Raw genomic sequence first — 12,221 nt, 5'->3', positions numbered from 1 at the left:
TAAGGAGCACACTTTGCTCAATCTTTCTCCCAGCAATTTTCATATTGGAATCCAAACCAAGGAGTGGAAACAGAGACAGTGATCCTTCATGAACTCACAAAACATCTTACATTTTAAGTGCTCACTTAGTGACAGGCCACTGTGCTCCTGCAAGGATGCCATGCCAAAATGTTGTCAGTTTTCTACAAAATACTCCTTGGTTTCCTAGGAGCATGAGCTTAGGAGATTTAGCATTTGGCATCATACTTTAATACTTTGAATGTCTTCAGAATTGCATAGCCAAAAGAAAAGCAGTCAACAGATCTTGAATTAGCTTACTTCTGTGGGCCTGATTTCCTGAACCACAAAAGGGATTGGAGAGAGTCTCCAGAGCTCTTTATAACTCTACCATGCTATGATTCTGTGAGTCAAGACTGGAATTTTAAATGCTTCCAGAAATTCTCCTGGCAACATTTACTGACCACCTACTCCAGTGTAAATCACCACAGGGGTTACAGACACCGAGATAACACCTGAGCCTGAAAGAGCTTGAAGCTCTACAGGACACATGAAGAGCACAAGCATAATAGAAATAGAAAAACAGCCAGGCTGGGTGTGGCAGCACAGACCTCTAATCCCAATACTCAGGGGCTGGAAGCAGAAGGATCAGGAACTCAAGGTCATCCATAGCCAAACAAGAAATTCAAGGCTGTCCTGAGCTACAGGAGATCCCATCACACAGAGAAAATCAAAGAAAGAACTCAGAAATGTAAGACATGTCACATTATTGTACAATGAGCAAATGTACAGTTAAAGGAACTTGAAAGAGGAGGGAGGAAAATCTGGGTATGCTAGGAGAACTGAGATTAATTACTAAGCAATAATATAAATCTCTTTTCTAGTTTATCCAATTCAGTGACTTCTCTTCTAATATGCACACCCATGGTACCCATGGGGACTAGTCTGACAAAAAAAAAGGTCTGACAGCACCTTTATTCAATTTCTTCCACATCCAGCACAGAGAGAGCATCAGCACCAATCACAGCAGCAAGACACTACTATGTAGGGGTCAAGAGTCATACAGTCCTTCTTGCCACATAAAAAGTCTAGAGACTTTGACCCCACTAGAAATCCAGTCAGAGAGTTAAAAGAGAACGCTTATAAAGTTCATTTCAGAAGACTGTGTTTGATCCTTTTCCCAGGTCTACACTTCATCAGGAAGTTGATTTAAACCACACAATCACAAAAGCTTTTCAGTAGCTGGACAGCTCGCAGGTTATCAATGTCACTCTGCTATAATGTTCTGGTGGAAGCTGGACAAAGTTTGAGCAAAAGGGCTTAAATATTGTTCCTTGTGCTGAAAGCTAAAACTGGCATCCACCAGCACATTTCCTAAATACCTCGCCCCCAGAATTAATCAGAAAATCCTTTGTCATTATGCATTTTACAACTTTCACTCCACTTTTAAATGTATATATACTTACCACAAATACAACTACCGATTGGTAATCTATACTCCCCTTATGCACCCTCGCATCCTTTCAGACAGACACAGTTATGCAGAATTCCAACAGAGCTACCACTTCATACAGAATTTCCAATCTGTGACAGAAACCTTAAGGGATGGCCACCTAACTTCTTCAGAAATACTTCTAACAATTTGGTGCTAACTACTCTCAGGTGAATGTCCAGATGTGTATCAAGATTTGAACTACCTTCCTGGGTGGCAAAAATGTGACAGTTAGAGAATAGGGTATCTAGACTCACAGATAACTTAAGAATGACAACAGGAAGCAATCTGTGAATTCAAATATGCTCTCCCATCACTTCTTGGTGTTTTGGTTAAAATCGAGTGTAATGTCAAATGTCATCATCAGCTGCCTGAAATTAGAGACTAGATCTGCTTTCCTTGGGTCTCATCACATTTTAATACTAACATTAGGGCCCCAACTTTGGCTTCTGAACCCTACTACCCTCCACTATTTGCCTGAGAGTAAATTATAATTTACTAGTCTACCAGAAAAAAGACTCAATTCCTCCTTCTTATGTTGCTGTACCTTGCACAGCCTACCATTAGATAGGTACAAGGTAGCCACCACTTTGATTATCGATGTGCCTGCATATGCCAAACAGACATATGCACGCATGCATACACACACACACACACACACACACACACACACACACACACACACACACACACACACCGGATTCTACCTTTCTTATTAAAAGCATTCATCACCTAAAAGCATTCATCACGGGAGTCCTCTTGTCTTTGGTCAGATTTACACTTCCCCATTCCACTAAGCTAACACATTTACTTCCTTCTCTCCTCCCTCCCCCAGCCTTTACTTTTGCAATATTTACTTTCAAACAGACAGCTGGAACTCAGGACGGTTTTACAAAACTTCGTGTCTACAGAAAAACCCCAAGAAATAACTTTGAAATGGGAGTTGTCGTAGAAGAAAACTTATCAAGCTTCTGTTGAACAGTAATTTAGCTAATTAGAAGCTTCATCCCATGGGCAGTTTTCTTCAGAGGCCTTCAGGGGCCTAAGTGGAACAGATCCAAGGCACAGTCTCTTTAAGCCTTCCAGGTACAAAAACAGGCCAAAAAGCCACAGTTCTAAATCCCATGTTTCTCTGACCAAACCACAGGTTTCCTGGACCCAGAACTACCAAGGCACTCAGAGCCTGAAAATAAGTTTCATCTCTGTCGTGAAAGATTCCAATCATAAACATCTAAGTACAGAGGTGGGGGGGAACCAAAAGAAGAGAGAGGGAGAATGACAGCAGGATTCAACGTTGTACTTCCATCAAGAAGACAAGCAGGAACGAAGCAAGAAAAATGTAGAAAGAAGAGTAAGCTGAAGGAAAACAAACTGTTTTGTGCTATGTATAACCCTCCTGGCTGCACATGCTCACTTGTAACCCACATAAGCACATGGTGCATGTACACACACACACACACACACACACACACACACACACACACACTGAGTCGTAAAACTCAGAATGGAAAGCAGGTAACAAGCCTTCAGAAGCCTGCCTAACTTCATGGAGAACCTCCACCAAGTCAGTGGCAATAACAACAAAAGGACCTTTAACTAAGAGTTCATTTGATCTTAGTTTACCAGCCCTGTTATAGAACATCACAACACTCTTCCCACTGCTGTTACTCAAGCCAGATGCACTCATCAAAAGTCTAGCAAAGTTGCCCCCCAGTCACTCTGAGATGCACAGTGAACGCCTATAGCCCTTAGAGAAAGACAAAAGTGAGTCTCAATGATCTGGAGCTCATTTAATGACCTACTCAGTTTGGCCAAGGAGCCCCCTTGGCACCTTCCAGCCACACCCCAGCATGGGAACTCTCATTTCCAGGTCACCCATGAACACAAGCCATGGCAGGCTCATAGCAGGTGTGGCCTCGGTAGACATGTGTTCACCTCTTGTTTCCTCAAGGTCCTCCTCAACACAGTAATCCCAAAACAATTAGCACTGCTCCCATCCCTAGTGGAGACTCATTCTCAGCATACCCAGTTGTCATGCCGCAGTGCATGAGACTCCCAACTGGCCACCTCCCTGGAGAAGTGACCTACACACACAACGAACAGCGTCTCTGGCACTGGGTGTCACATCACAGAAAAAAATAATTCCAAGGCTAACATTAGGCCGACATAGAATGCTTATTTTTTTAATACTGAGTGATGGGGGGAGGGGGAGAAAGAACAACCACACTTCAAAAGCACCTATATGGCATTCCCACAGCTCCTTTGTGGTACAGTTGATGCTGGAACCAATCTTCAGGTTCCCAGTTCAGTTTTTCAATTTAACAGCTAAGTAAGAAGTAGGCTTTACAGAAATAGGATCCAAAATAGCAGATTAAGTGGATATTGTTGCAGATTAAGTGGATATTGTTGAGAGGTGTTGTAACAATGAGGGCTACTCCCAGACCTGGGAGGGGTAGAGAAGAAGTAATTTGTTACTAAGTTACTGTCAATGAAAGAAGATAAATAATTAAGACAAATTCCCTTGTTTGTCAGGGGTTATCCCCACCAGTACTATGAAGTTGACGTTCAAGTCCCTGGTCTTTTTAGGGAGTATGTATTCTACTGTAACCACAAAGCAGTGAATTCAATAGACTCAGCCTATAGACACTGTTCACGAAAAGAGTGAAATCATGCAAGAGCCCCCACACAGGCCCAGGAAAGACAATTTCATTCCTTGGACCCACATTAACCATTATCAGACAACCATAGTCAATGGAAACTCACTCGAAGGCAAAGAAGAGTGTACATGTCCCCAGGATGAGGAAGAGGGTCAAGTAGAAGATGCCCTTTTGCCGGGCCATCATGACGCGGCCATCACAGCAGAAGGTGTTCCTGCCAGGGAGTTTCTCCCATTTCCGTGTCACCTTCTTTCTTACCACCATCACAGACATGACTGGAGACCCTGGTCCAAAATGGGCTTTGTGACTACAGGAGAGCAGAGACAGTGGCTGAGCCCAGCTTTGAAATCACGGCGTCTACTATTGTTGCCGCTGGGTCAAGCATCATCAAGAGCCCTAAAATAAGAAAAGGGGGGAGGGTGAGACAAGAATAACAAAATGCAACTGAACCCTCATTACCCAGAGACAGAAAGATGAGCACTGCCCGATGGAGTGGAAATGGGGAGGTCTGAAGTTTTTATTTCTAATCTGTGTTTGTTCTCTGAAGAGGAAAACAAACAAACAAATACAACAGTTCTCCAAAAGGGGAGGGGACTAGTATCATTTAAATAATAAATCCCGTTTCCAAAGTAATGCTGACGATTTGGTTAATCCTGAGTCTTAGAAGGAAGCAGGAATTCTTTGTGTCCATCCTAATTATTATATTTTACAAAGAAGTAAACTGAAGACCAATGAGATGAAATAACATTCAGGGTCACGCAGCAACAAAACTGAGACAAGAAAGCATGCGCACTGACTTCCAGTCCCTGGTACTTTCCACTACACCCCTATATTATTTAGTCTTCATTAAGACATGTATAATAACAGTAGTAGGTTTTTGTTATTCTTGTTGCTGTCTGTCCCTAAGTAGCCCTTCCCATACCTCTTCCAGTCCTTCACCTTCTTTCTTCCATTAGTCATTCAAAATACCCATTACGGGAGGGAACAAGTAACCCTGTGACTGGGGTAAGATGTTCTGAGCATTCTGCACAGAACACACACATTGTATTTACCCGCACCAGATTTCCCCTAATCAAATCTTTTGCAACTTCCCGAGTCCGAAAATGAAACAGTCTTGCTGGTCTAGCCCCACGTTTGTGGGACTCTTAATAAACCACATCACCCTGTAGATAAAAGGCTTTCTTTACCAGGAGAGATTCCGGGATGGTTGGTAACTGGCGATGGGGTGAGGGGTGCCTGAGGGCGGTGGCAGCGGCTAAGGTAAGTCCCTTGGGGGCTTTCTGGGACATTTCACCAATACCAGCTCAATTCAGCATCCTGGATTTCCAGGCCTAGCCTTCCCACTCACTGTCACCCCCTTCTCTTCCTCTCAGGTGTGGGGCTGTGTCCTCTATTTACTGGCACCACATGCCCCATGCTGGCAAGAATGAGGCGGAAGCCTGCAGCCTGATGAGCAAGAAACAACCAGCCAGAGATCATTCTGGAGCTAGAAGAGGGCAAAGGTCCAAAAGAGGACTAAAAGCTGAGCTGCGAGATGGAAAGGTGGAAGGTGCTTGGAAAGGGGAGGGGGCCCCCAGAGGTGCAAAGATCACTTCCTTTGTGTAAAAACTAACCTGGAAAACAATCTCCTCCTCAGAAACTGACCCAGCAGGAGAACACAGACTAGGAAAGGGAGCCCAACCTGGAAGGAGGAGGAAAATGAAAATCCGTCGGGAAGCAGCGACCGGCTTCAGCAGCCCGAGTGCCAGAAGCCAGGGCTGTGCTGCAGCGGGCTCGGCCTCTCAGGAGGCCCGCCCTGCCTCCTCCGCCACGCAGCCGACCACCGCCCCAGGCTGACTGGGACGCGCGCCACATCCACACGCACACGCGTCCACAAGCTCGTACACACTCACACACGCCCCGCCACGTGTAGTCACCCCGGGCCAGGGGCTTGGCAGCTGGCGAGCTGAGCAGGGCGGTGCCAACGTCCCCGGGTGCCAGCGGAGCTGAAGTGGGATGCAGCCCTCTAGACAGCCGAGCCACGGAGACTCCCCCCCACCCCCACCCCTGCTTACCTGAATGAGAGAGACGGAACTCAGCCGGCAACTGAGGACAGAAAAGTGCCCTGTCCCTGGGGATCGCGTCAGCCGCCAAAGGTGCTAGCGACTTCTCCCTGACAGGGAGGGTGCCTCCTCCTGACAGGGGGCCCCAATGGTCGGGGCCCTAAACCAGCTGTGGCAACCGCCCACCGCTGGCGGAATGGAACGCTCCTCACGTCACCAGGTCGCTCCAGTAGTTGCTCGTCTTCCATTGGCTGAACGGTCACAGGGCCTCCAGCCCGCCCCTGCCGCGTCCTGCCATTGGCTATGTCGAACGCCACTCCGGAGCGGCTCCACCCACTCCCCCACCCATCTCCTTGCTACAAGCCCACCTGCCAAGCCACAGCCAGCCTGTCTCTGGGGCCTGAGCGCCAGGATGTGGAGTGTTCCTTTCTATTAATATAGTTACGCAAAAGCAGAGGCGAAAGGTAGTGTGGACCGGGCAGGGGAGGAGCCAAAAGCAGGCTCCCCACAAACACACGGCGAGATGCTGAAGTAACACGAGCTCACAGATCCGGGCGCTCACCCTGAATTAGGTGTGCCCTGGGCCTCTCCAGTACTGTTTGCCTTAAAAAATCGACCAAGGTCTGTTAATGGGCATCTCCGTGTTAAGTTCTCTGCTTCTAAGCCCCACCATTTAGGAGCCAGGGACTCTGATGCAATCTCGAAAGCTTTCAGAAGAAAACAGAAAGGAAAAAAAGATGATAAAAGAAATAACCGTCTCTGAGAACGTCCTTCTGTGATATTGAAAATAAGTAATTGACATTAAGGGAGCTGGGGAAACTCCACTGAGACAACATAAATACTTCCAGGTAGATAATGAGGTAAAGATTGCCAGAAGGTAACTAATTTCTATTGGAACCTGAGGTCTTGTTAGGTGTGGTGAGGCAGAAATAAGTCAGTTTCTGTAGGTATGAGGCCAGCCTGGTCTACATGATGAGTTCCAGGCCAGACAGGGCTACATAGTTAGATCCTGTTTCAAAGGAACAAAACAAAAGAACTGGAGATATTATGATAATTAAGGGAGGGGCATCCAAGGCACAATTTTCATACATCCAGCAGATTGGTTCTTTCCTTCAGATGCCTCCTCTGCAGTTACTGCCTTGGCTCTCAGTTGTGGTGAGGAACATCATTTAGAGATGGAAGACGACAGGAGTGAGGAAAAGAATGGAGAAACACAGCATTATATTATAGGGTGGCTGTTACAAGGCACCAGGCCTGTTTCCACCAGCATGCTTGCTTCTTGCCTTCCAAATAATACCAAGGATAATTTAAAATGGTCTGTTCTTGCCTGCCACACTATATTACCAGCCCAGGTTTTCCAGAGCTTGACCAAAGTTTCCCTAGGGTCACAGTAGTCAGAATTAGTACAGAGGTGACTGCCAATGCTGTCCTAAAGGCAGTTTTGTGATAGATTTAATGAAGGACGACATCTATGGTCAAGAATTAGTCTTCTTTTATAGTATTTTGGTCCCACATAATATAAAATAAAAACCTTTATAATGATAATTATTCTTGACACGTTCATGACATCTTTCAGTCAAAAATTTTAGAGGATTTCAAAATCATGACTCAATTGTATTACAAGAGAGATGTGTTATAATTAATTTGTTACTGCAAGTATGTCTTTGTAAACCTCCTATTATTCCTGAGCACTCAAGCTAACTGTAATCATCAGTGTATTCCTTATGAAGAATATGATCAGCATTATTGCCTCCAATTCCTAGAGGGTACTGGTATTATTACACACTTGGCATGGAAGGAACAGGAACTTCTCTTGGCCCTGTCAACTCTCTGAATTCCCAAGTGTGTGCATACGAGATGATCTTAGGAATTGCATGCTCAGCCTAGCTGTCATTCTTGTGAGTGTACAGCCATCAGGATGAAGTGACCAAAGCAAAACATGCTTTGGTCATCGCTCAGGTGCAGGTGAGGCCTAGGCAGTTCTGGAATGAACATAACGTGGCAACACATTCCTGAGCTCTGCCCCTCCCTGATCTGGGTCACATTCCCTCTGGGATTAAATGGTTTTGTAAATCAGGCTTGCTTTATTACAATTTGTTATTAGTCATGCTCACTGAAAGAAAATTAAGGAAATTTTATATGACTAAATATTCCTTTCTACACAATTACATTTTTTTTTTTTTTTGGTTTTTCAAGACAGGGTTTCTCTGTGTAGTTTTGCGACCTGTCCTGGAACTCGCTCTGTACACCAGGCTGGCCTTGAACTCATAAAGCTCTGCTTGCCTTTGCTTCCCAAATGCTGGGATTAAAGGCCAGTGCCACCACCACCCGGCCTCTTAAAGTTTTAATAAAAAGTATAAACTGACACTGGGTTTTCCTTTCCTTTTCTCTTTCTTTTCTTCCCTTTGCTGTTTTTGACAAACTTCCCTACTTTATGCACCCAAATCAGCGCTGCCTCTTTTAAGAGGAAGTTGCAGTCATCCAGCAAGTATGAGAAACACTGCTAGAACCAAGGGGTAGACTTCCATCTTATAAGCAGCTCATCACTTAGTGGTATATGTCTGGCATGCTATTTTTTTAAGAATTTGTCTTCATATTTTTGGCATGTGTTGTATGTGTGTATGCATGTGTAGGTGTAAAGTAATGTTGAAGGGATTCAGATTCTGAATGCCACCACTGGATTGGACACTGCTTGTCAATGTTGTTCCAGAGACCATCCAGAACCATGGCCAAGAACATATGCATCAAATTAAACCCTATGTCACATTTGAGCACAGGATAACTCCTTTTCTTCCTATACTCAATCCAATACACACGTGCCTCTTCTCACCCCACTTGTCTAACTTACATTCCTCTCCCAACTCCCTGGCTATAAATAGATAATAGTAAATAAATCACGAATGCCCTGCCCACACATGACCAGCTAGTGTTTCTAAGCAAGGTCTGCTTCTGTGGGGACAATATAGATGAAGAATGGTATTCGGTAGAGAAAGAACATAAGTCCTATGACCAGGCAGATCTTAACTCAAATTCAGGATACTTAATATCTGGGATAATCCTGGCAAGCAACTTATGTATTCTGTACTTATTTTCTCACCTATAAAATAAAGCTACTACAGATAGCCCTCCATATCATCCAAATACAGATATTTAAAAATAATGTTTCAGGAAAAAAATGTACCTCTACTGAACATATAGAAACTTCTTCTTGTCATTAGTCTCCCAAACGTCATTTGTATAACATCTACTGTGCAGTCAATATCATAAATAATCTGGATTTAAAATACATGGGAGGAAAAAATAAAATAAAATACATGGGAGGCTTGCAAAGGCTATATTCAAATACCATTCCATCCTACATGAACTATTTGAGCATACATGCACTTTCATATTCACAGGGTCCTAGAACCAATCCCCTTTGAATAATGAGGGACAACTGTGCCTACTTCATAGAATCTTAAAGGGTCTTAGAGATAATGTGTTCTCAATGCTTGGCTTATAGGAGAAACACAGTCCATGTCAAATATTATAGTCAAGTCTATTCAACCTGCCATCTCCTGCCTTTCCTTCAGTCATGCTGCAGACTAGGGATAGAGAATTGAGAACGAGGCTTGCCACCATGTTTTCATACAATGAATTAATCCTTATCCGACAGGCTGCTTGGTTGCCAAGTCCCACATTTCACTTCAACCAGGTAAAGTTGGCCCAGTACTCTTAGTCTAGTCAAACACCTGTTCTTCTCCATGAACCCTCAACACTGCTGTCACAGTCTCCGTTTCAACAGATGAAAGAGAGATGGAAATTGCTTTCAGTAAGCACCCCCTTGTTCACAGCACTACACTCGACTTGCTGGCTCTTCTCTGAGAATAAGCAGCCACCACTAAGATGTTCACACCTGGAGCCGGGTGGTGGTGGTGGCGCATGCCTTTAATCCCAGCACTCAGGAGGCAGAGGCAGGCGGATCTCAGTGAGTTTGAGGCCAACCTGATCTACGGAGTGAGCTCCAGCACAGCCCGAGCTGTTACACAGAGAAACCCTGTCTCAGAAAGACAAAAAGATGTCCACACATGAAAACCAAACATACAACAATCCAGTAAAAAAACTGCCTGGGGTGTCAGAGAAAATGTTCATCCATAATGCAATTGAAAATCTATTTCAAGTTCTAGAAACGGAGCCTCATCCCATAGTTTTCTTCTTTGCTTTTGTTGGTGGCTTTGTTGTTGTGTTGTTGTTGTTGTTTTGACATGGGGACTTGCTGTGTGGTGCAGGCTATACTCAAACTTTAGATTTTCCTGCCTAAGCCCCTCATATGCCAAGATTATAGGACTACAGTACCTTGGCCACCCTCCGAACCCATTTCACCTCTGTCCCTGGCTGCTCCTGCTGGTTCCCGATTTGTTTCCATCTCTGGGCTGTGGCTTTCTGAGTCTCCCTAGAATAGTTTTAGGTGCCACGCTTGAACCTTCAATTCCCCCTAACACTATCTCAATAAATGGGAATCACAACAGCAAAATAAAGGTCTTTTATAGGGCGCTTCCCTGGGCCAGGAATCATGCTAGGTGCTTGATACAGATAAGGTTCCCAGATTAGGGTCTAAACTTGTCCAAGTGAGAGCAACTGATACTGACTTGGCACATCTCTAGTCTCTGACTCTGCCCAGCCCTCTCATTCCAGGAGCTGACCTCAAAACATTGAGTAGCCCACAAATATAAACCGGTTTATTAGTCATTCACTGGGTATGTATTGATCATCAACAGTTTGCCCAGCATGTGCTGAGCACTATGGGAAATGCCAAGGAAGTGTATGGCATGGCCCCAGCCTCCAGGGAACTTAAAATATTCTAAGGGAGAAAAGCCTGGCATCCCAGTAGTCATTAAAGATAAATACTAAACAGTTCAGAGTCAAATTCTCAACTACTCACTATTGAGCCTCCAGTAAAAGAAAGTTTGACTCAAAAGAGTACTCTCTTAGAGATGAGGTATAACTTGGGGATTAGAGCACTTGCATAGCATACATGTGGTTCTAGGGGCCATCTACAGCACGAAAATAGAAAGTTTGTGGGCTGAAGAGACAGTTTAACAGTTAAGAATAAATACTGCTCTTGTAGAGGACTCAAGTTCCGATCCCATCACCCATGCCACATGTTTCATAACTGCCTGTAACTCTAGCTCAGGGGGATCCAATGCCCCTGACCTCCACTGGCACCTGCACTCATGAAAGCACATGCGCACGCGCACACACACACACACACACACACACACACACACACTTAAAAATAATAAAAATGAACCATAAAAAGTAAAGACTGTACCCTCTCAAATGATGTTAATAGAATAATAAACTGGTTTTAAAGTCAGTTAGACTATTTGGCAGGATCTCCTAATATTTATGTGTTACCTAACCACTGATCCAACAATCTTACTTCTTTCTAGAAAAAAAACTAGTAAAAAATGTTTAAAGAACAAAGCTCAAAGAAAATCACTAGAACATTATATGTAACTACAAAAATCAGTAAACAAAAAAATCCACTAAATTTTATACACAACTACATAGCTGAGAGATTATCTGACTACTCAGTAGCCTGAGGCAGGAGAATCACTGGTTCAAGGCTAGCCTGGACAACAGGGGAAGATATCTCAAAAATAGTAGTAGGGATAGGGAGATAGTACTTTGTCAAAGTGCTTGACTTAGAAGCATGAAGACCTAAGTTCATTTCCAAGAACCCACATGAAAAAGTCAGACATGTAATCACAATGTTGTTACAGTTAGATCCCTGGGGTTTGCTGACCAACCTTCTAAGGTATCCCAGTGTAGTGGGGAGCTGCAGGCTGCATTCCCACCATCTGGCTTTCGGCCTCCTGGCTAGCTTATGCCCCAAAATAACACACAAATTGTATTCTTTTAAACACTGCCTGGCCCATTAATTCCAGCCTCTTACTCACAACTTGACTAACCCATATCTAATAATCTATGTAACACCACAAGTGGTGTCTTACCGGGAAAGATGCAGCATGTCTGACCTGGAGGCTGGCT

General features: G+C 44.2%; 1 protein-coding gene across 2 annotated transcripts in view; it reads right to left on the bottom strand.

The window, feature by feature from the left end:
- Positions 1 to 6,409, bottom strand: part of Zdhhc9 (zinc finger DHHC-type palmitoyltransferase 9) — a 34,509-nt gene extending 28,100 nt beyond the window's left edge. The window contains exons 1-3 of one of the 2 annotated variants that reach the window (XM_038316954.1): positions 6,201 to 6,409; positions 5,760 to 5,827; positions 4,253 to 4,542 (exon numbers count right to left, since the gene is read on the bottom strand). In XM_038316954.1, the coding sequence (XP_038172882.1) occupies positions 4,253 to 4,419 (167 nt within the window). In that variant the 5' untranslated portion in view covers positions 4,420 to 4,542; positions 5,760 to 5,827; positions 6,201 to 6,409. The remainder of the gene's footprint in view (positions 1 to 4,252; positions 4,543 to 5,759; positions 5,828 to 6,200) is intronic. The other variant, XM_038316953.1, reaches the window with a different exon arrangement.
- Between the last annotated feature and the right edge of the window lie 5,812 nt (positions 6,410 to 12,221).

Source organism: Arvicola amphibius, chromosome X (assembly GCF_903992535.2).
Source record: "Arvicola amphibius chromosome X, mArvAmp1.2, whole genome shotgun sequence".
NCBI classification, from domain to species: domain Eukaryota; kingdom Metazoa; phylum Chordata; class Mammalia; order Rodentia; family Cricetidae; genus Arvicola; species Arvicola amphibius.
Note: the sequence above shows the minus strand (reverse complement) of the source record. Positions and strands in the feature narration are given on the sequence as shown.